General features: G+C 39.5%; 1 protein-coding gene and 1 non-coding gene across 2 annotated transcripts; both read right to left on the reverse strand.

The window, feature by feature from the left end:
• Positions 1-793: 793 nt before the first annotated feature.
• On the reverse strand, positions 794-2650 carry LOC110888509 (zinc finger MYM-type protein 1-like). Its single transcript, XM_022136033.2, has 2 exons — positions 1320-2650; positions 794-1232 (listed from the first exon to the last, which is right to left on the reverse strand). Exons 1-2 carry the CDS (start codon positions 2648-2650, stop codon positions 794-796), a joined length of 1770 nt encoding a protein of 589 aa, XP_021991725.2.
• An 18242-nt stretch (positions 2651-20892) lies between these two features.
• On the reverse strand, positions 20893-20999 carry LOC118484371. The gene has a single exon (XR_004873482.1). It is a non-coding gene; the product is annotated as a small nucleolar RNA R71 (small nucleolar RNA).
• Between the last annotated feature and the right edge of the window lie 1191 nt (positions 21000-22190).

Raw genomic sequence — 22190 nt, forward strand, 5'->3', positions numbered from 1 at the left:
CAGTTGGATGAAGAATTATAGCTCTGCTCGTCTTCCTTTAAGATTTTTGAATTCTTCAATTATGGACTCCGAATCAAAGTTCTCAGCAATCTCCTTTTCTATGTAAATCACCATACTGTTTGCTAGACACTGATCGGACATCTTATTGCGAAGGCGATTCTTAAATATTTTCATTGTTGAAAATCCTCTTTCAGTTGTTGCAGTCGAAACTGGAAGTGTTAAGATTAGCCGACACACTCTCTCAACCAATTTGTACATGTTATTTTTCTGACATTCCACAACAGTTTTGCAAAGTTCAGGTAGAGTTGATACCCCACTTAGCTTAGGATTATTTATCCTTTCAACTTGAAAATTATCCAACTGACCACGTAACTGCTCCCTTTCATGCTCTGTAAAATCTTTAGGATAATATTTCTCAACAAGAAGAACAATCTGATCAATATTAATCTTTTTTGAACATAAAGTCGCACTAAGAGATAACAACTCTATCGCTTGCTCATTGAATCTACTATCCAGCTCATGTAGTTGTTTGTCCAATGTCTCTGTAAACAAATCTACCCGATAATAATGTTCGAATGTAACATGAAGATCTTTTTTACGAGGCCGATACCGAGTAGAAGTATATGGAGCACTCATATCAGGCATATCTATGTCATGCCTTTCACAAAAAAAAAAAACGAACCTTTTCAAATAAAGAATCCCATCCGCTGTTTATAAAATTAGTTAGACTAGCCTTTGTTGCAGAAACTAACTCCATTGCATTAAGGATGTCTTGGGATTTCTTTTGTAATTCTTAACAAAGCGTATCCGTTTTTGCCATTACTTCTTTCATCAAGTGAAGAACAAGCACAAACTCAAATGATTGCAAGTAACCGTAAGCTATATTAGCATCTCCACGTTGAGAACTAGTAGCATGAGTTGTGTCTTCAGTTATTCCCTTGAGAACAGCACGGGTGACATCAAACATATTAACCAAACTACAAACAGATTTAAAATGGGAACCCCAACGTGTATCACCGGCCCTTCTTAATGTCCCTACCTGATTTTGTCCTTTACCCGATTTGATTTCACCCAATTCTAGTAACTTTTTAATCTCATCCGCCTTTGCCATTTGTAACTCATCGTGGCGCTTACTAGAAGCACAAACCACATTAATTATAAAAACTAGGTATGAGAAGAATTGGTGTACCGGAGTCACATCTCTTGAGACACAAACCAAGGCAAGTTGTAACCTGTGAGCAAAAAACCAAAAATGTAATAATCATAAGAGTATTGTAGTTAAACCGAGTAAAGAAAGTTAAAAAAGAACAAGTATAAACCTGTGAGCAAAGCAGTGAACATAAAATGCATAAGGACTATATTCCCGGACAAGTGCTTGCAATCCATTCCATTCTCCTCTCATATTGCTAGCACCATCATAGCCTTGACCACGAATTTTACTAACATCAAAACCGTAATGCAATAGTGTATTCCACAAATTTACTTTTAAGGTCGCTGATAAAGTCTCCGTAACATGAACTAAATCCAAGAACCTTTCCCGTATCACTCCTTCAGCATCAACAAATCTTAAAACTATCGCTATTTGCTCTTTTTTCGACTCATCCCGTGACTCATCAACCATGACACAAAACCATGAATCCCCCACTTCGCTTCGTATATGCTTACGAACTTTATTAGCCATAATGCTAATAATTTCTTGTTGAATATCAGAAGACGTATACTTGCAATTATATGGAGCATTTTGGAAAAGAACCTTTGCAACATCATCATTATAATGGGCTAAAAGTTTTAGCAATTCACGAAAGTTACCTTGATTCTTAGATGTGGAAGATTCATCATGTCCTCGTAAGGCACAAGCTTGGTAAGTCAACCAACGAACTACATCAATTGTGGTTTTTAATCTTAACCGGTTCTTCCGAATTTTCCCTTCATTTTTCGTTTCTATGAAATTGTCAAGGTGTGCTTCTTGATTCAACAAGTTCGTATACAATAGAAAAGCTTTTTTATGATTTGAAGATTGAATGTGCTTCAACAATGGGCATTTATCCCTATCATTAACCTTTTTCCAATTGTCAAAGCCTTCACTAGTAAACGCACTATGACCGTGGCTCTCATTCTGTTTATCATTACACAAATAACAAAGGAAACAATAAGCCTTGTGTTTCGTTGGAGAATACTCTAACCAATTAGGGAACATATCAAACCAAGCATATTTAAATCTACGAAGATTGTTCTTCGGACCCCTAGGCTTATACTCATCTAGCTTTATTTGATACGGTCCTAATGATATATAAGCTAGTCTTACTTGTTCCCGTATATTAACTGGATATTTCCACATTGGGAGTCGCTTAGGGGGATCTCTTTCTAGACTACTAACATCCACTTCATTGATGATAGTCGGATTTTGAGGAATGTTTTGATTCGCCTCATTATTCGCTTCATTAACCGGTGGAATGTTTTGATTCGCTTCATTAACCGGTGGAATGTTTTGATTCGCCTCATTATTCACTTCACTAACCGGTTCACTTGTTGAAGCTTTTTGACGTTTGTTCTCATTGTTTCCATCAACAATTCCCTGATTTCCCTCTACTTGTTCTTCATTTTCATTCTTTCTTTTGAAAAAAGAGGTTATGCATTTATTCTTCCCCATGGTAATCTAATAACAAAAGTGAACAAAAATCACCCTAAGTTTCAAAAATTCTAACATCTAGAGAAAGATTCAACAACTTTAGGGCTAAAACTCACACCTAATTTCAACCTAATTCATATAAATTGGAGCCCTAAATCAAACCTAAACATAAAAATTAACATACCTGAGGATGATTGAACAAGTGAAATCTCGAACTTGAAGTCTCTTGAAGTTGAACAGTCGAACAAGCAGCAGCCCAGCCAGTCGCTTTCCCCCAGCCCCCTGCGTTTTTTTGCTTCTGTTTCTTGTCTGCGCAAAAGTGACAGTCGAACAAGGCAACAAGCAACAACTGATTTGGGTTTAATTTCTTATTTGGGTTTAATTTCATAAATGGGTTTAATTTCACAAATGGGCCATGAGTTTTGATTTGGGTATTTTGGGCTTATGATAAATATACATAAAACACTCTTTTATTTGGGCTAATTTACATTTTATTTGGGTTATATAATTTTTTTAGAAAACCGAGGAGGTCGAACACGTATATACATAATTTTTTTAGAAAACCGGGGGGATGAACACGTATATTGATGTGCGTGAAGTGTGTTATATTTTTAGATATATATTTAAGCCCTTTTTACACTTTTAGCCAAGTTTTTAATTTATAAAACACGATATTTACTAACACTAAACACACATATGGGCAAGTGCACCCATCGTGGACGTAGTATAGTGTTGGTAAGATACCGAGGTCGTCCAAGGACACAAGAGCTTTTAATACCGGTTTATCCTCAACGTCTAATCAAATCAAAAAGTTAGAAAAATGTTTTAAACTAAGAAAAATAAAAACTAACTAAATGCTGAAAAATAAAATAAAATAAAAACAGATAGACAAGATGAATCACTTGGATCCGACATGTGTATTAGTATAACCTTTGATTATTTTTGCACTTTTGCACTTGTTTAAGAGATTATCTTAGTTATTGTAGTAGGCCCCTTTTTCGGAGGTGACGTTACCCTCAACCCAGTAGTTTGAGTCAGCAAGGATACAATCCTAAAGGGTCGGATTATTGAAAGATAATGAATTAAGTTATTAATGCAAATTATGGTAGGCCCCGTTTTCGGCGGTGACGTTACCCTCGGCTAAGTAGTCTGAGTCAGCAGGGATACAGTCCTAAATAGCCGGGTTATAGTATTAATAGTAGTTAGCTTATGAGGGGGTCAAAGAGTTTGGATCCCCGCCATCCAATACCTATGGGCATTGAAGGAGATCCTACTAAATTTGACCCAGGTCCCAAGCAGGACCTCTAAACGCTGAACAAGGGCAAGACCTTTACCAAACCGTTCCCTTAACCCCCGACCAGGTAGCCAACATACCTCCATATAGACCGTGGAGATATGAATGGTGAAAATCTTTTATTTTATATAGACAGTAAAATAATGCCAAGACACCACGGACAAACGATAAGGAAAGATCACCTTCAACATAAGTAACTAGTTATTAAAGTCATTAATACAAAACCAAATAAAAAGTGCAAAAGATTAAAAATAAAAAGTATTATACTAAACACTTGTCTTCACCAAGTGATGTAAGAGACTTAGGCAAACATGGCCTTGATTGTCAAGAACTCTTACGATCAATCTTGGATCCCGAGACGACTCACACACTCTATGATGGACAATGGATGATGGTGGTGGATGATGGTGTTATGGTGGTGGTGGGTGGTGGATGAAGTGTGAGAGAGGTGGTGTGCCAAGGGATGAGAGAGAATGAAGCCAAGCTCCTCTATTTATAGGCTGAACAGAACGCTGGACACGGCCCCGTGTTCGCTGAACACGGCCCCGTGCCCGTCTGACATTCTCTCTCTTCATTAATTGTAATTGCGAATTACAATTAATGCGCCTGCTGTACTTTCAACACGCCCCCGTGTCCGCTGGGCACGGCCCCGTGGTGAGCAATGGAAGCTTCTACTGGTTTGTCTTTTCTGCTGCTTCCTGGGCACGCCCCCGTGTTCACTGGACACGGGGCGTGTTCAGGCTCTGTTCTCTTCTCTTTGTTTTGGGAGGTGCCGTTGAGGGTCCGGGCAGTTTACTTTTGTCCCTTTTCTTGTATTTATGGTAGAATTAGTGGTCTTTTTGCTTCTTTTGTGATTTTGAGCTCATTTCATCCTGAAAATACAAAAGGAAGACAAAAACACTCTTTTTCCAACATTAGTACTTAAAAAGGGTTAGTTTTATACCTTAATTGATGTGTTTTATATGTTGCATTTTACACACATCAAATACCCCCACACTTGAACTTTTGCTTGTCCTCAAGCAAAACTCTTTTTAATGTGGCTTACACTCCCAAATGGAATAGGTAGAAGAGAAGTTTTTTAACTTGTCCTAGAGTGTCGGGAATCCAAGGTTTGTATAGGTTCTATTTTTATTTTATTTACAATCTTATTCGTCATGGTTTATTTTGAACTTTACATAAGATAAACTACTTAATTTGGCATAGCATGCCTTATTAAAATTCCATTTATATACAAGTTCACATACCTCACGGGAGATCACTCAATCACTCGGCCGAAGGTGTATATTTAAGTGAATCGCTCGAGAGCGGCACGGATTTACATTTTCCATATGCTTGCCAAGCGATCAATCCTCCTCCTTTTTAACTTTTTACCTTTGTAAATATCAAGAGGTCTTTTGGGGTGAAGGCTTGGGTTTAAAGGTGGGTGGTTGGTTAGTGGTTAGTAAAAAGGGCGAAAATTGTAACAAGTGTCGGTTTTTCGTGAAATACCTTATTTTTGGTGACATTTATTTTTGAAGTATTTCTCCAAACAAGCTTTTTGTAGCTTATGTTTGTTTTTGACTTCATATATATATATATATATATATATATATATATATTTTTTTTTTTGATCACGTAAAGGTATGTTTATGAAAAACCGAGTTTGTCACTAAAATAAAGGTAAAAAAAAATGAAAAAGGTTTTTGGTGGGTAGAAAATTGTTTTGGGGGTAATGAAATGAAAGGTTTAGGCTCAAAGGGGTTTTCTAGGGGGATTTTGGGTAGGTAAAAAAAAAATGAAAAAAATAATGGTTTTGAAAGAAAAATAGTTAGTCCTAATGCCTCCATCATTTACTTACTTGGGTTTAAGTTGGTAAGGACCGGGAATGTATCGTCGTGGCAAGTTCTAGATTTGTAAAGACCGAGAGGCTATTCACACAAGAAACGAAAAATGAGCATTTAATCTAAATATGTGTATTTTTATGCTCAATAAAGGCTCAAAACTCACTTTTTGTGGGAATGGGTTTTTAATGTGACCAAGCATATATAATCGAATTTTAGCTAGACTTGTTATACCGTTTCATAATTTTCTTATGTTAGTTCTTTTTATCACGACGCTATCGGTTGTAAGTTTGTAAAAATATAACCCTTTTATAACTTGTTATTCCCAACTTAAACTAAGACAAGTAAATAAATAAAAAAAATGAAAAAGTTTTTGAAAAAATTTGGGGTGTTTAGCGGTTCCAATAGAGTTTTGTGTAAGGCTTGTTTTAGGATTTTGCAAAATTCCAAGGTTTTAGCATCCCCCCCACACTTAAATTACACATTGTCCTCAATGTGTCCAAAAATAGAGTTTTTGGTTGATTAGAATATGTAAAAGTGTGTTTAAAAACAAAGATTTGTGTTACTGGTACTCTGGACACGGCCCCGTGTTGACCGGGCACGGCCCCGTGGTCAAGTGCCAGTAACAAAAATTATAGAATTGAAACAGAAGCCTGGACACGGGGGCGTGTTCGCTGAACACGGCCCGTGTCCAGTTACCTGAACTTGGTGATTTCCTGCAGGGGGCTCAGCACGGGGCCGTGTTGGTTGGGCACGGCCCGTGTGGAGCCTTCTGTTATGGAGATTTTTGTCGGTTTGTTCTGTTCTTCTGCATGGTTCCATTTTTTCTCGTTCCTTTTTCATCCATTACCACCATGAGTCCATAAATCATAAAAACCATCATAACATTGCTAATAGAGAGATAATACATAAAGATAAAAGTTACATAGATAGTAAGCTTATGGAGTTCTAGCCCTATGTTTTATTTTAATTTTAGCAAAATTTCCAAGAATCTACTGATCCTGGTTAGACAAGGCTTTGTAGAGCTCCAACTTTCGGATGCGTTTTTCCTCATATGTCGGCAAGCCACTCCTCTACCTCCCTTGGAAGGAGGAAGGAAGGCTCGTTCGCATTTGTTTGAGGAGTTTCAACTTCCGCCGGGACTTCTTGCGGGATTTCCATAGGAGGTTCCGCGGGGATGTCTCCCCACCCGGTAGGGTTGTTAATACCGAGTGCTAAGTTCCAGTCTTGTTGTGGAAGGACTGGTTCCATAGGAGGTGCCACCAAAATGTTTAACCTTTGGTGCAAAAGGTTAATCTCTTGGAAGCTGCTTTCCAATCCCATTGTAAGATCGTTGATACGGTCAATGAGGACCTCCTCTACGGACGTCATTTCGTCGAGAGCCTCTCTTAGTGCTATCACGTAGTGCACAAGTGTGGCTTCAACGGAGGGTCTCCTTCCCCTTCGGCTGTTTGAGGAATGCACGGATGATGTTTCGCTGTTTTCACTCGCCATTCTACGAAAAATAAACCAAAAATAGTTTATAAGACGAAACAGTTTCTGGACACGGCCCCGTGCTCACTGAGCACGGCCCCGTGTTCATCTTTCTGCAGAATTTTGGAGCAAGGAACCTTGGGGTTTCGAGTTATTTTCTGAGTTTGTGCAAGCTTTTTGACAGTAAATAACTCTAAACAATGTTACATAACATGTTTTTACCAAGATTCCATGATCAAAACTCCTTGTTTCCTACCATAAAGATTGAAATTTCAAACTTTTCATGGTGGCTTTTGAAGAAAGATGAAGAAGAAGGAAATGTCTAGAAGAGGAAAGGACAAGATGAGTTGTTGGAAACTTCTTTTAGACTTACCTAGGATTGTTTGAGAGAAGATTCCTTCAAATCTCTGTCCCCAAGTTGGTCCAAATGTGCAGGATTTTTGGCTGCATTTATAGAAAATGACAGCCTGCTGGACACGGCCCCGTGTTCGCTGAACACGGCCCCGTGTGCAGAGAAAATTCTGACACAGTTTGTCCGTATTCTGACGTCATGATCAGAAGGGAATCTTTTGATGGACACGGGGGCGTGTTGGCCGAGCACGGCCCCGTGTCGGAAAGCTGATTTATGAAGTTTGTCTTTATTAAGGAGCTAATTCTTATCGGGTGGCTCCTGACTTGTTGGAACAACCCCATAGTGCCTAAGATACCTTAATTGTCCTATACTAAGGCGAGAACGCAAGAGGTTGTCGGTGAGGGTAATTCCTATTTTCATTCTAGGTGGACAAGTCCAACCCTTTCCCGGGCTCTCGTTAAAGAAGGTGTATGCCGAATCGCTCAGGTCTATGTATGCACCGAACGAGGTCGATGGGGAGTCCTTCACGGCACAATCGGCACAGGGACGACTATCGTCCATGTCTTGTCTAGGAAGAAAGGTATTTTCGGGAGCAACGAGGTTGTCAGAATGCGGTTCCAACATTTCCTCATGGTCATCGTCTTGGGATGGATCTAAGAAATCCTTCCTAAGTTCTTTTGACCAATTTAGAAGTAGTTCTTCTAGTTGAAATAGCTCGTCAAGGAGCATATCTCCTAGAATATCCGGTTGGGCGCATTCGAGGGAGAAATAGTGTTTATTTTTACTTTCGCCCCTCTTAAGGCTACAAGGAATTGGTGGGTCTATATAGTGTGGCCTATAAGTGAGGAAGAAACATTTTAATTCCTCGTGTTCGCCTCCACATATTTGACACCACAAACCATAAGAGTGCCGAAAGTAAAAAGAATCACTATCACTCATGTTTGTATCAGAAGTTACCAACCGCCGGGATCAAACGGTTCTGTTTTCAGCAACTGAATCTTGGGCACGGGGGCGTGTTGAGTGGACACGGCCCCGTGTTCAGCCTACTGTCTGATATAAAACAGGATTGCCAGTTCCAATGATTGGGCACGGGGGCGTGTTCAGCGGGCACGGCCCCGTGCTGAGCTCTGCAGAAGCTGAAAAATCTAAAAAAAAATCCTAACAAATTAAAGAAAAGTAAAAAGATGATTAGGCCGTTGATTCCTAACTTTCTTAAAATCCTTGTGTCCCCGGCAGCGGCGCCAAAAACTTGATGTGCGTGAAGTGTGTTATATTTTTAGATATATATTTAAGCCCTTTTTACACTTTTAGCCAAGTTTTTAATTTATAAAACACGATATTTACTAACACTAAACACACATATGGGCAAGTGCACCCATCGTGGACGTAGTATAGTGTTGGTAAGATACCGAGGTCGTCCAAGGACACAAGTGCTTTTAATACCGGTTTATCCTCAACGTCTAATCAAATCAAAAAGTTAGAAAAATGTTTTAAACTAAGAAAAATAAAAACTAACTAAATGCTGAAAAATAAAATAAAATAAAAACAGATAGACAAGATGAATCACTTGGATCCGACATGTGTATTAGTATAACCTTTGATTATTTTTGCACTTTTGCACTTGTTTAAGAGATTATCTTAGTTATTGTAGTAGGCCCCTTTTTCGGAGGTGACGTTACCCTCAACCCAGTAGTTTGAGTCAGCAAGGATACAATCCTAAAGGGTCGGATTATTGAAAGATAATGAATTAAGTTATTAATGCAAATTATGGTAGGCCCCGTTTTCGGCGGTGACGTTACCCTCGGCTAAGTAGTCTGAGTCAGCAGGGATACAGTCCTAAATAGCCGGGTTATAGTATTAATAGTAGTTAGCTTATGAGGGGGTCAAAGAGTTTGGATCCCCGCCATCCAATACCTATGGGCATTGAAGGAGATCCTACTAAATTTGACCCAGGTCCCAAGCAGGACCTCTAAACGCTGAACAAGGGCAAGACCTTTACCAAACCATTCCCTTAACCCCCGACCAGGTAGCCAACATACCTCCATATAGACCGTGGAGATATGAATGGTGAAAATCTTTTATTTTATATAGATAGTAAAATAATGCCAAGACACCACGGACAAACGATAAGGAAAGATCACCTTCAACATAAGTAACTAGTTATTAAAGTCATTAATACAAAACCAAATAAAAAGTGCAAAAGATTAAAAATAAAAAGTATTATACTAAACACTTGTCTTCACCAAGTGATGTAAGAGACTTAGGCAAACATGGCCTTGATTGTCAAGAACTCTTACGATCAATCTTGGATCCCGAGACGACTCACACACTCTATGATGGACAATGGATGATGGTGGTGGATGATGGTGTTATGGTGGTGGTGGGTGGTGGATGAAGTGTGAGAGAGGTGGTGTGCCAAGGGATGAGAGAGAATGAAGCCAAGCTCCTCTATTTATAGGCTGAACAGAACGCTGGACACGGCCCCGTGTTCGCTGAACACGGCCCCGTGCCCGTCTGACATTCTCTCTCTTCATTAATTGTAATTGCGAATTACAATTAATGCGCCTGCTGTACTTTCAACACGCCCCCGTGTCCGCTGGGCACGGCCCCGTGGTGAGCAATGGAAGCTTCTACTGGTTTGTCTTTTCTGCTGCTTCCTGGGCACGCCCCCGTGTTCACTGGACACGGGGCGTGTTCAGGCTCTGTTCTCTTCTCTTTGTTTTGGGAGGTGCCGTTGAGGGTCCGGGCAGTTTACTTTTGTCCCTTTTCTTGTATTTATGGTAGAATTAGTGGTCTTTTTGCTTCTTTTGTGATTTTGAGCTCATTTCATCCTGAAAATACAAAAGGAAGACAAAAACACTCTTTTTCCAACATTAGTACTTAAAAAGGGTTAGTTTTATACCTTAATTGATGTGTTTTATATGTTGCATTTTACACACATCATATATACATAATTTTTTTTTTGAAAACCGGGGGGTCGTAAACGTATATCCCTAAAAATTCTATACGAAAAACACATACGTAACACTACTAACCGAAAAGTTCGGGGGGTCGGGCGCCCCCCGCCCCTCACATGCTGCGCCCCTGATAGGGTTTATAACATGGAATGGGAAAAGTTCAAAAATATGGTAGAAAGGAAGTTCCGCCCTCCCAATGAAAAAGAAAAGATAGCAAACAAGTTTCTGAATCTTAGAATGACTGGGGTAGATAGTAAGGGGTACACTACTACATTCTTTGAATATGCTAGAATAGAACCAACCCTTGCATCACCTGAACCAGTATTAATATCCTGTTACATCTGGGGATTAATTGGGGAGATTAGGCATGTAGTCAAGGCAGCTAGACCCCAAACCATAGAAGAAGCTGTAGAACTAGCCAATACCTTGACAGATGAACTGGTGCGTACTAGAGAAGAAGACTAGAGGAGAAACCTAACCCAAAGGCTTACCCAAGAACTCCGTTCTGGGAATTCCAACCGTAGGAATGTAGGTTCTACCTCTGCACCATACTGTAGGATCTGCAAGAAGAAGCATTCTGGAAGATGCTCCACTCACTGCAATTACTGTAAGGCACCAGGACACAAGGAAGAAGATTGTAGGAGGAAAACCAGTAATGGATTGTGCTTCAACTGTGGAGAAAAAGGTCATATCAAGCCAAACTATCCGAAGTTAGCTCTACCTGCAAACAACAAGAACACTACAAATGCTAGAGCATTTGTTCTGACTGCAGATGAAGCCAAGATGATCCCGGATATCATAGCTGGTACGTTTTTAGTTAATGATATTTTTGCTAAAGTACTATTTGACTCTGGTGCGAACCAAAGTTTTATTAATACTTTGTATTGCAAACTTCTGAATCAATCATTAACTAAACTACCACAAGAATGTCTAGTAGAGACAGCAAATGGAGAAACCGCTAGGATTTCGGAAATCTTGCAGGGAGCAAGAATAGAAATTTTTTATCAAAAATTTATTGCAAACCTTTACCCAATGAATGTGGTAGGATTTGACGTCATGTTAGGAATGGATTGGTTAATAGCCAATAAAGCCAATATTTTTTGTGATCAAAAGTCAATTCAAGTAAATTCACCAAGAGGTGAAAAGATCACAATTAAAGGAGATAAAACATCTAGATCCACAAAATTCATCTCTGTGATGAAAGCTGCAAGTTATATAAGAAAAGGATCTATATTGTATTTGATTTCTATAATCACTAACACTAAAGGAAAAGAACTAAAAGACCTTCCAGTAGTGTCCCATTTTTCAGATGTCTTTCCAGAAGAATTGCCAGGACTGCCACCAAACAGGGAAGTTGAATTCAGAATCCATCTGCTACCAGGGACAACACCGATTGCCAAAGCACCTTACCGTTTGGCACCCGTTGAAATGCAAGAACTAAAGAAACAATTAGACGAATTGTTGGAGAAAGGATTTATACAGCCAAGCTCATCGCCATGGGGAGCACCGATTTTGTTTGTCAAAAAGAAGGACGGATCAATGCGTATGTGCATTGACTACTGTGAATTAAACTAGGTCACGATTAAGAATCGGTATCCATTACCAAGGATCGATGATCTGTTCGATCAACTTCAAGGAGTTCTATTTTTCTCTAAAATCGATTTAAGATCAGGATATCATCAATTAAAGGTCCAGGAAGAGGATATTCCTAAAACCGCATTTAGAACAAGGTATGGCCATTATGAATTTACTGTCATGCCGTTTGGTTTAACCAATGCCCCAGTCGTATTTATGGACATGATTAACCGAATATGTAAGCCATATTTGGATAAATTCATAATTGTCTTCATAGATGATATTCTAATTTACTCTAAGAGTAAAGAAGAGCATGCAAAGCATTTGCACTTACTTTTAAGTCTGTTAAGAAAGGAAAAGTTGTGCGCTAAGTTTTCCAAGTGCGAGTTTTGGTTAAAACAGGTACAATTTCTTGGACATTTAGTTAACCATGAAGGAATCCATGTGGATCCAACAAAGATCGAGGCGATTACCCAATGGAAAACCCTTGAGTCGCCAACTGAGGTTCGAAGTTTCTTAGGTTTGGCCGGTTATTATAGAAGATTTATTCAAGATTTTTCTAGAATAGCCATTCCCTTAACCAAGTTAACCTGTAAATCCATTAAGTTTGAATGGGGACCAAAACAAGAAGAAGCATTTAGAATCCTTAAGCAAAGACTAACCCACACACCCATATTAGCGTTACCAGAGGGAACGGAAGACTTTATAGTCTATTGTGACGCTTCTAAGTTAGGTTATGGATGTGTATTGATGCAACGTCAAAAGGTTATAGCTTACGCCTCTAGACAGCTTAAGAATCATGAAGAGAATTATTCAACCCATGATTTAGAACTAGGAGCGATAATTTTTGCCCTTAAGATTTGGAGACATTACCTTTATGGTAGTAAGTTTACCATATTCACAGATCATAAGAGTTTAAGGTATGTTTTTGGGCAAAAAGAGCTAAACATGAGACAAAGATGTTGGATGGAAATGCTTAGTAATTACGATTGTGATATTCAGTATCGTGCAGGAAAGGCAAATGTAGTGGCAGATGCTTTAAGTTGAAAGTATCACGAAAAGCCAAAAAGGGTACGTTCTCTTAAATTAAATCTACAAGTAGATTTAAATGATCAGATTAGAAGAGCACAAGAATCAGTAATCAAGGAAGATACTGAAAAATTAAAAGGAATGATTAAGGAATTAGAACAAGGAACCGATGGAATTTGGAGATTCCATAAAAAGAGAATTTGGATACCTAAATTAGGAAATTTACGTCACCGTATATTAGAAGAAGCCCATAAGTCTAAATATACGATGCATCCAGGAAGTGATAAAATGTACCAGGATTTAAGGAAAAATTTCTGGTGGATAGGAATGAAAAAGGATATAGCAGCTTATGTTTCTAAATGTTTGACTTGTTCACAAGTCAAAGCTGAACACCAGAAACCCTCAGGTTTGTTACAGCAATTAGAAATGCCAGTTTAGAAATGGGAATTGATAACAATGGATTTTGTTACCAAATTACCCAAAACAAGAAAAGGTAATGATACAATCTAGGTGATTATAGATAGGCTAACCAAGTCAGCTCATTTCCTACCAATGAAGGAAACTATCAGTATGGAACAGTTAGCCAAATTATATGTAAATGAAATTGTTTCATTACATGGAATACCTTTATCAATTGTTTCTGATAGGGATAGTCGTTTTACCTCTTATTTTTGGGCAAGTTTCCAAAAAGCAATGGGAACTAAGTTAAATCTAAGCACAGCTTACCATCCTCAAACGGACGGACAAAGAGAAAGAACAATTCAAGCAATGGAGGACATGCTTAGAGCTTGTGTAATTGTTTTCGGAGGTAATTGGCACGATCACTTACCTTTAATAGAATTTTCTTATAATAATAGTTATCACACAAGTATCAATGCTGCACCGTTCGAAGCACTTTATGGACGAAAGTGCAGAACCCTAGTCTGTTGGGCAGAAATAGGGGAAAAGCAACTATCTGGACCTGAGATAGTGCAAGTAACAACCGATAAGATCATTCAAGTCGAGGAACGACTGAAAGCAGCACGCGGTCGACAGAAGAGTTACACTGATAACAGACGTAAGTCATTAGAATTCCAAGTAGGTGACAAGGTATTGTTAAAAGTCTCTCCTTGGAAAGGAGTGGTAAGATTCATCAAACGAGGAAAGCTAAGTCCCAGGTATATTGGACCTTTTGAGATTATTAAAAGAATAGGACCTGTAGCCTATCAGCTACAACTGCCAGAGGAAATGGTAGGTGTACATAATGTATTTCATGTATCTAATCTCAAGAAATGCTTAGCTGATGAATCACTTGCAGTGCCTCTTAAGGATATAGAGGTAAATGAACAACTCAAGTTTGTAGAGAGGCCTCTATAGATTGAAGACAGGAAGGTTAAGAATCTCAAGCATAAGAGATTAGTTCTGGTCAAAGTAAAGTGGGACTCCAAAGGAGGACCTGAGTACACATGGGAGCTTGAATCAAAAATGCAAAAGAAATATCCACACTTGTTTCAGTAGATCTCGAGGACGAGCTGTAAAACAAGGTGGGGAGGATGTAACAATCCTCAAGAAAACCGACACCCTCGATTTTTTTTCTGACACCCTAAAAATATTTAAAATGTCCTAATATGTCTTTAAATACATCCCATACGCGAAAACGGGCCTCAAATACATAAAATAGTATTAAAAATAATTAAAAACTGAAATTTTAAGTTAAGGCGGGCTGCGTAAGGTCTCACTTAACCTTTACGCGGGCCGCGAGAGGTTAAAACCTGGCATGACCCTGGGCCGCCACGTGGCCCAACACATGTCGAGCCTAGTTGGTGATCCGGATGGGCTACGTGTTGACCTAGCTTTGACGCGGGCTGCGTAAGCCTTGTGCTTGTTTTATGCGGGCCGCGAGAGACCCAGATTCAGGCCCTATATAAGGAGGCCTCGGGATTTCATTTCCGGTCGTTCAAAATCGTTTCTTTTCTCTAAATTCTGAATAGTAGGCATTATACCCGAGTCTAATACCCCCCCTAAATAGCGAGGTTCTGCTACGATGTAAGTATTATAACCCCTGGAGACGTATTAGATACTCTGCCCGATTGATCTAGGGTTCCGTAACGGCTGTCGTGGTTCTGCCCGACGTAGTCGTTGGAATGCCGTCTCGGGGAGGGTATTACTAATGTTAAAATGAGTTATTATACTAACACATGTGCATTTGTGTAGTTTATAGATTATTCCCAGGAAATCCTTACTGATAACTCTAAGACAGCAATGTGAGTTGATCCACTTTTTGTAAACGTTTTGTTAATTGTTTTTTTTTACAAAACCTTAAATACCTTTCCATGCGAATAATAGTTATTGAGTATTTGTAAGAATACAATTATGTGGGTATGTTGGGGTTTTGTATACAAAATTTGTTACCACCTGGTCAAGGAGTAACATTTCCACAAGTCAGGTCTGACAGTACCAACGGGTGATAATTGGTATAACTTGGAAACAAATGTAATTGCGAGATCGCCCTCAATACTGTACACTGTGAAATGATTTTTCTTAAACTTGATTAAACTGGGATTCACTCACCAGTATTTCCCACTGACAAAATGTTTTTAAAAACGCGTTTCAGGTAACAAAATATGAAAGCCAAATAGAAGCCAGCTGGAGAGCACTAAAGGCTTGGAAAAGTGGCAATAAAGTTACCTTAGAATAAAATAGATGTTTTTGTTAAATAAATAGGATTTATTCCTATAAAAGTGTGTATACTAAAAATTTGGGTTTTACCCATGTGTTTAATGTTATAAAATGTGATTTCCTAACAACGGTCCTGATGAAAATTTCCGCTGCCAAATTGGACAATAACGTGATACCATCGAAACTGGCTCGCGGCCGCCCGTTGCCGGGAATCAGGGATCGGGGGCTACGACAGAAGGTGGTATCAGAGCTATGCCACTGATTCAGCCATAGAAGTGTTCTTCTGACATCAAAATTCAAAGTGTTAGGAAATAAATAACAGAAATACGTGCATAATTGTATTTTCTTGTTATGTGTTATCTGACTATCTGTTAGTTTACAGTATGAGTGACCTAGGACCATCTGACGTGTATCGTCAATTGTCTGGTTCGCCTAGAAGCGAAGGCACCTCCTCTTCTCAGCCTACCCTCTCGGGGTACTCTGCTGATACGGAAGAAGGAATCTTTGTGTTTAAGGCTCAATCTGAAGAGCCATTTCCTCAGAAAAAGAGGGGATGGTTCAGTAGGGGAGCACATGAGCGTAGAAAGCGTATGAAAAAGTTACAGGAACAGCGAGTGTTAGCCGCAGCCAAAAGAGAAACCGATGCATATGCCCAGGATATGATTAATAGGGGAATAGCCTATATCCATATCTTAGCAACCACTACAGCTGACCCAAACCTGGAGCAAATGCTAGCACCCCAACCACAACCACAAATTGCTGATCAACCCATGGAAATAGAAAACCTTGGAAATCAAGTAGAAATGCATGATTTCAACCCGGAGGAGATACCTAGGGTACCTGCACCAAATCCCCTAGATCTAAATTATGACCCATGGTGGGATGATGTTAGGGACTATGTGCAACGTTACCCGATTCACGAAGATATGCCAATGTCCAACCTAGGAACCTACCCAGGGTTAGATACTTTAGATCCCTATTTTAACAATGATGCATATATTAGGGAGATCATAGAAAATCCTTACCCATACCAGGCTCCTATACCTCCATACCAGGAACTCGCACCCCAGATTCTGAACCCGGTCCTAGAATCTGCACCCCCAATGAGTGCAGAAAACATACAAGAACTTAGGACTTTCGGTGAGGAAATTTTAGAAAGTAGTGAGAGAATGAGACAGGTGGGAGAGCGTCTCGTATGGAAATACCATGAACGCAATATGGATTTTTGGATGAATCCATATCCCTGAATCGATGGTGGAGACGGTAGAAATAATATAATATAATAATATATGTGTGTATGTGTTAAAAAAAACAAAACTACGGATGCCTACTACTAGTAGTGTAGTTTTAAATTTCAGTCGATATTGTAATTTTTATTTCAGTACTAGTGTGTAATAGATTCATACTATATGAATAGAGTAAGTCGCAATGATCGACGCTTTTGACCAAAAGTGAGTGACATGTGATTGGCTATATTCAAATATTATTGGTGATATTAATATTTTGTAAATGTCTAAAATTCAGATGGACAACGAAGTGAATCAGGAAAACCAGAATGATAATGTTCAGAACGACAACCACTTGAATAATGATAATCTGAATAACGAGAATCCGAACAATGGAAACCAAATGGATAATAGTGTCGTTCAACATATAGTGGCACAAGGAATCCTAGATGCAATGCCATTTATTATTCAAATGGTTCAAGAAGCAAATAATAAAAGTAAGCATAGTAGTAAGCAACCAACTGAACCAGAACACAGCGTAAACAATGGACCCGTACTTCAGGTGCCCATTCCTAAAAGAAGAAGAACCATGCCATATGGTTGTTCTTATAAAGAATTCTGGTCCTGCAAACCAATAGAATTTTCGGGCAATGAAGGACCCATTGCAGCTTTACGCTGGATAGAGAAGACTGAGGCTGTTCTAAAAATAAGCAAGTGTGCTAAAGAAGATAAGATAATGTTTGCTTCTAATCTATTTAGAACTCAGCCCTAGAATGGTGGAACACTATCCTCCAGTCAAGGGGAAGTGATATGGTTTATAACATGGAATGGGAAAAGTTCAAAAAATGGTAGAAAGGAAGTTCTGCCCTCCCAATGAAAAAGAACAGATAGCAAACAAGTTTCTGAATCTTAGAATGACCGGGGTAGATAGTAAGGGGAACACTACTACATTCTTTGAATATGCTAGAATAGTACCAAACCTTGCATCACCTGAACCAGTATTAATCTCCCGTTACATCTGGGGATTAATTGGGGAGATTAGGCATGTAGTCAAGGCAGCTAGACCCCAAACCATAGAAGAAGCTGTAGAACTAGCCAATACCTTGACTGATGAACTGGTGCGTACTAGAGTAGAAGACCAGAGGAGAAACCTAACCCAAAGGCTTACCCAAGAATTCCGTTCTGGGAATTCCAACCATAGGAATGTAGGTTCTACCTCTGCACCATATTGTAGGATCTGCAAGAAGAAGCATTCTGGAAGATGCTCCACTCACTGCAATTACTGTAAGGCACCAGGACACAAGGAAGAAGATTGCAGGAGGAAAACCAGTAATGGATTGTGCTTCAACTGTGGAGAAAAAGGTCATATCAAGCCAAACTGTCCGAAGTTAGCTCCACCTGCAAACAACAAGAACACTAAAAATGCTAGAGCATTTGTTCTGACTGTAGATGAAGCCAAGATGATCCCGGACATCATAGCTGATACGTTTTTAGTTAATGATATTTTTGCTAAAGTATTATTTGACTCTGGTGCGAACCAAAGTTTTATTAATACTTCGTTTTGCAAACTTCTGAATCAATCATTAACTAAACTACCACAAGAATGTCTAGTAGAGACAGCAAATGGAGAAACCGTTAGGATTTCGGAAATCTTGCAGGGAGCAAGAATAGAAATTTTTAATCAAAAATTTATTGCAAACCTTTACCCAATGAATCTGGTAGGATTTGACGTCGTGTTAGGAATGGATTGGTTAATAGCCAATAAAGCCAATATTTTGTGTGTCAAAAGTCAATTCAAGTAAATTCACCAAGAGGTGAAAATATCACAATTAAAGGAGATAAAACATCTAGATCCACAAAATTCATCTCTGTGATGAAAACTGCAAGTTATATAAGAAAAGGATCTATAGTGTATTTGATTTCTATAATCACTAACACTAAAGGAAAAGAACTAAAAGACCTTCCAGTAGTGTCCCAGTTTTCAGATGTCTTTCCAGAAGAATTGCCAGGAGTGCCACCAAACAGGGAAGTTGAATTCAGAATCCATCTGCTACCAGGGACAGCACCGATTGCCAAAGCACCTTACCGTTTGGCACCCGCTGAAATGCAAGAACTAAAGAAACAATTAGACGAATTGTTGGAGAAAGGATTTATACAGCCAAGCTCATCGCCATGGGGAGCATCGATTTTGTTTGTTAAAAAGAAGGACGGATCAATGCGTATGTGCATTGACTACCGTGAATTAAACAAGGTCACGATTAAGAATCGGTATCCATTACCAAGGATCGATGATCTGTTCGATCAACTTCAAGGAGCTCGATTTTTCTCTAAAATTGATTTAAGATCAGGATATCATCAATTAAAGGTCCAGGAAGAGGATATTCCTAAAACCGCATTTAGAACAAGGTATGGCCATTATGAATTTACTGTCATGCCATTTGGTTTAACCAATGCCCCAGCCGCATTTATGGACATGATGAACCGAATATGTAAGCCATATTTGGATAAATTCATAATTGTCTTCATAGATGATTTTCTAATTTACTCTAAGAGTATAGAAGAGCATGCAAAGCATTTGCACTTACTTTTAAGCCTGTTAAGAAAGGAAAAGTTGTACGCTAAGTTTTCCAAGTGCGAGTTTTGGTTAAAACAGGTACAATTTCTTGGACATTTAGTTAACCATGAAGGAATCCATGTGGATCCAACAAAGATCGAGGCGATTACCCAATGGAAAACCCCTGAGTCGCCAACTGAGGTTCGAAGTTTCTTAGGATTGGCCAGTTATTATAGAAGATTTATTCAAGATTTTTCTAGAATAGCCATTCCCTTAACCAAGTTAACCTGTAAATCCATTAAGTTTGAATGCCCATATGTGTGTTTAGTGTTAGTAAATATTGTGTTTTATAAATTTAAAACTTGGCTAAAATGTGTAAATGGCCTTAAAATGTACATTAAAAACCTATAACACACGACACACATCAAGTTTTTGGCGCCGTTGCCGGGGACACAAGGATTTTAAGAAAGTTAGGAATCTACGGCCTAATCGTTTTTTCTAGTTTTTCTGTTTTTTATGATTTTCTTAATTTTTAGTTTCTGCAGAGCTCAGCACGGGCCGTGCCTGGTCGGACACGGGCCGTGCCCAGCATTGTTACTGGCACTTTTTATTTTCCCAGTTACAGAGAGTTGAGCACGGGGCCGTGTCGGTGCAACACAGGGCCGTGTCAAACTCCCCAGTAACAGAGATCCGGAAAACAATCACTGTATCTCCGACCACAGGCCGTGTTCAGCTGAACACGGGGCCGTGGTAAAGCTTTTGACTAACGTTCTTTTTGTTTTTATTGCAGGACTAGGAACCCAGGCGCCACATCTGAACTCTCCACGTAGTGTATGAGCTCCACTTCCAGTAGAGACGTAAAAGAACCCCTAGACGAACCCAAACGCTTTTTAAGAAAAAGACTTAAAGCTAAAAACTAAGAGAAAGTATCGGGGGACCAACTTCCAATGGCGGACCAACATACCCTCATGGATTACCTACGTCCCACCGTAGGTAATCTTGGCGCCGCTATCAATGCACCGAATGTCGAGGCCAACAACTTCGAACTTCGGCCACATTTGATACAAATGCTTCAAAACTCCGCAACCTTCCATGGGCTTGCGGACGAGGATCCCCATCTACATATTACTAATTTCTTAGAAATATGTGATACCTTTCGGATCAATGGAGCATCAAACGACGCCATCCGCCTTCAAATGTTTCCATTTTCGCTAAAAGACCGAGCTAAGGCTTGGCTTAATGCCCTCCCAGTTGTCTCGGTAAACACCTGGGGTGAACTGGCCCAAAAGTTTCTATATAAGTATTTCCCTCCTGCTAAAACGGCTAAACTAATGACGGAAATTAATACATACTCACAAGAGGATGGGGAATCCTTGTATGAAACTTGGGAAAGGTTCAAGGAGCTACTAAGAAAGTGTCCTCATCACGGTCTTGCAGTATGGCAACAAGTATCCACTTATACAATGGTTTGTTGCCACACACAAGACAAACACTTGACTCTAGCTCCAGGGGACTTTTAGGTAATCGTCGACCAAATGAAATATACAATTAAATTGAGGAAATTGTTCAAACCAATTTTCAGTGGCACACTCCCCGAGGCAATAAATCTATTGCCCCGGGCGCCTATAAGGTTGATGAAAGCACTTCTTTACAAGCCCAAATCGAGGCCCTTTCTTCAAAAATCAAAAAGCTAGAAATGGCAAAAACAACCTCGGTTATGGCTTGTGAAGGGTGTGGTGGGCCACATGAAAATTGGAGTTGTATGAAAGAAATAGATGATCAAACAGAGTCGGTAAACTACATTGATAATAGACCTAGGCCGTCGGGTCCCCCAACGGGTACCTACAACCAGGGATGGCGTAACCACCCTAACCTTGGTTGGAGAGAACCCGGCAATGGTAGTAACCAACAAAATCCAAACCAATGAACAAACTTTCAACAACCAAGAATCGAGTCACAAAATTTCTCTCAACAACAAGGTGGACGAGAAAGGCTTGAAGATACTATATCTCGCCTCATCTCCGACACCGAAAAGAAAAACTCGGATCGATTTCAACAATTGGAATCGAATTTTAGAAATCAACAACCTAGTATTCAAAACGTTGAAAAACAATTAAATCAAATAGCTCAGAATTTCTCCGAGAGACCAAAAGGCGCGTTACCAAGTAATACCGAAACCAACCCAAAGGCGCAAGTACATCTTATCACTTTAAGAAACCGTACCGTGGGTCCCGAAGAGGCTCCATTACCGCCATCTGCAAGAAGCCAACCAAGCCAAGCCGCAACTCCACCCACGCCCCAACAAGAGAAGGCTTCTCCACCAACTCAAGAGCCTACTAAGACTCCTCCAGTTCTATACCCTGGTCGGTTAACTCGTCAAAAGACCGATGAGCAATTCGCAAAATTCGAAAGTTTACTAAAACAATTGCATGTTAATATTCCATTTATCGAAGTCATGACTCAAATGCCTAGATATCCAGAATTTATGAGGGACTTCCTCACCCATAAAAGGAAAATTGAATCATTTCAATTAGTTAATTTAGGCAAAGAATGCTCCGCCTTACTACTCAACAAACTCCCGCAAAAGAAGCTTGACCCCGGAAGCTTCACAATTCCTTGCTCG

This window comes from Helianthus annuus, chromosome 11 (genome assembly GCF_002127325.2).
Source record: "Helianthus annuus cultivar XRQ/B chromosome 11, HanXRQr2.0-SUNRISE, whole genome shotgun sequence".
Lineage (NCBI taxonomy): Eukaryota > Viridiplantae > Streptophyta > Magnoliopsida > Asterales > Asteraceae > Helianthus > Helianthus annuus.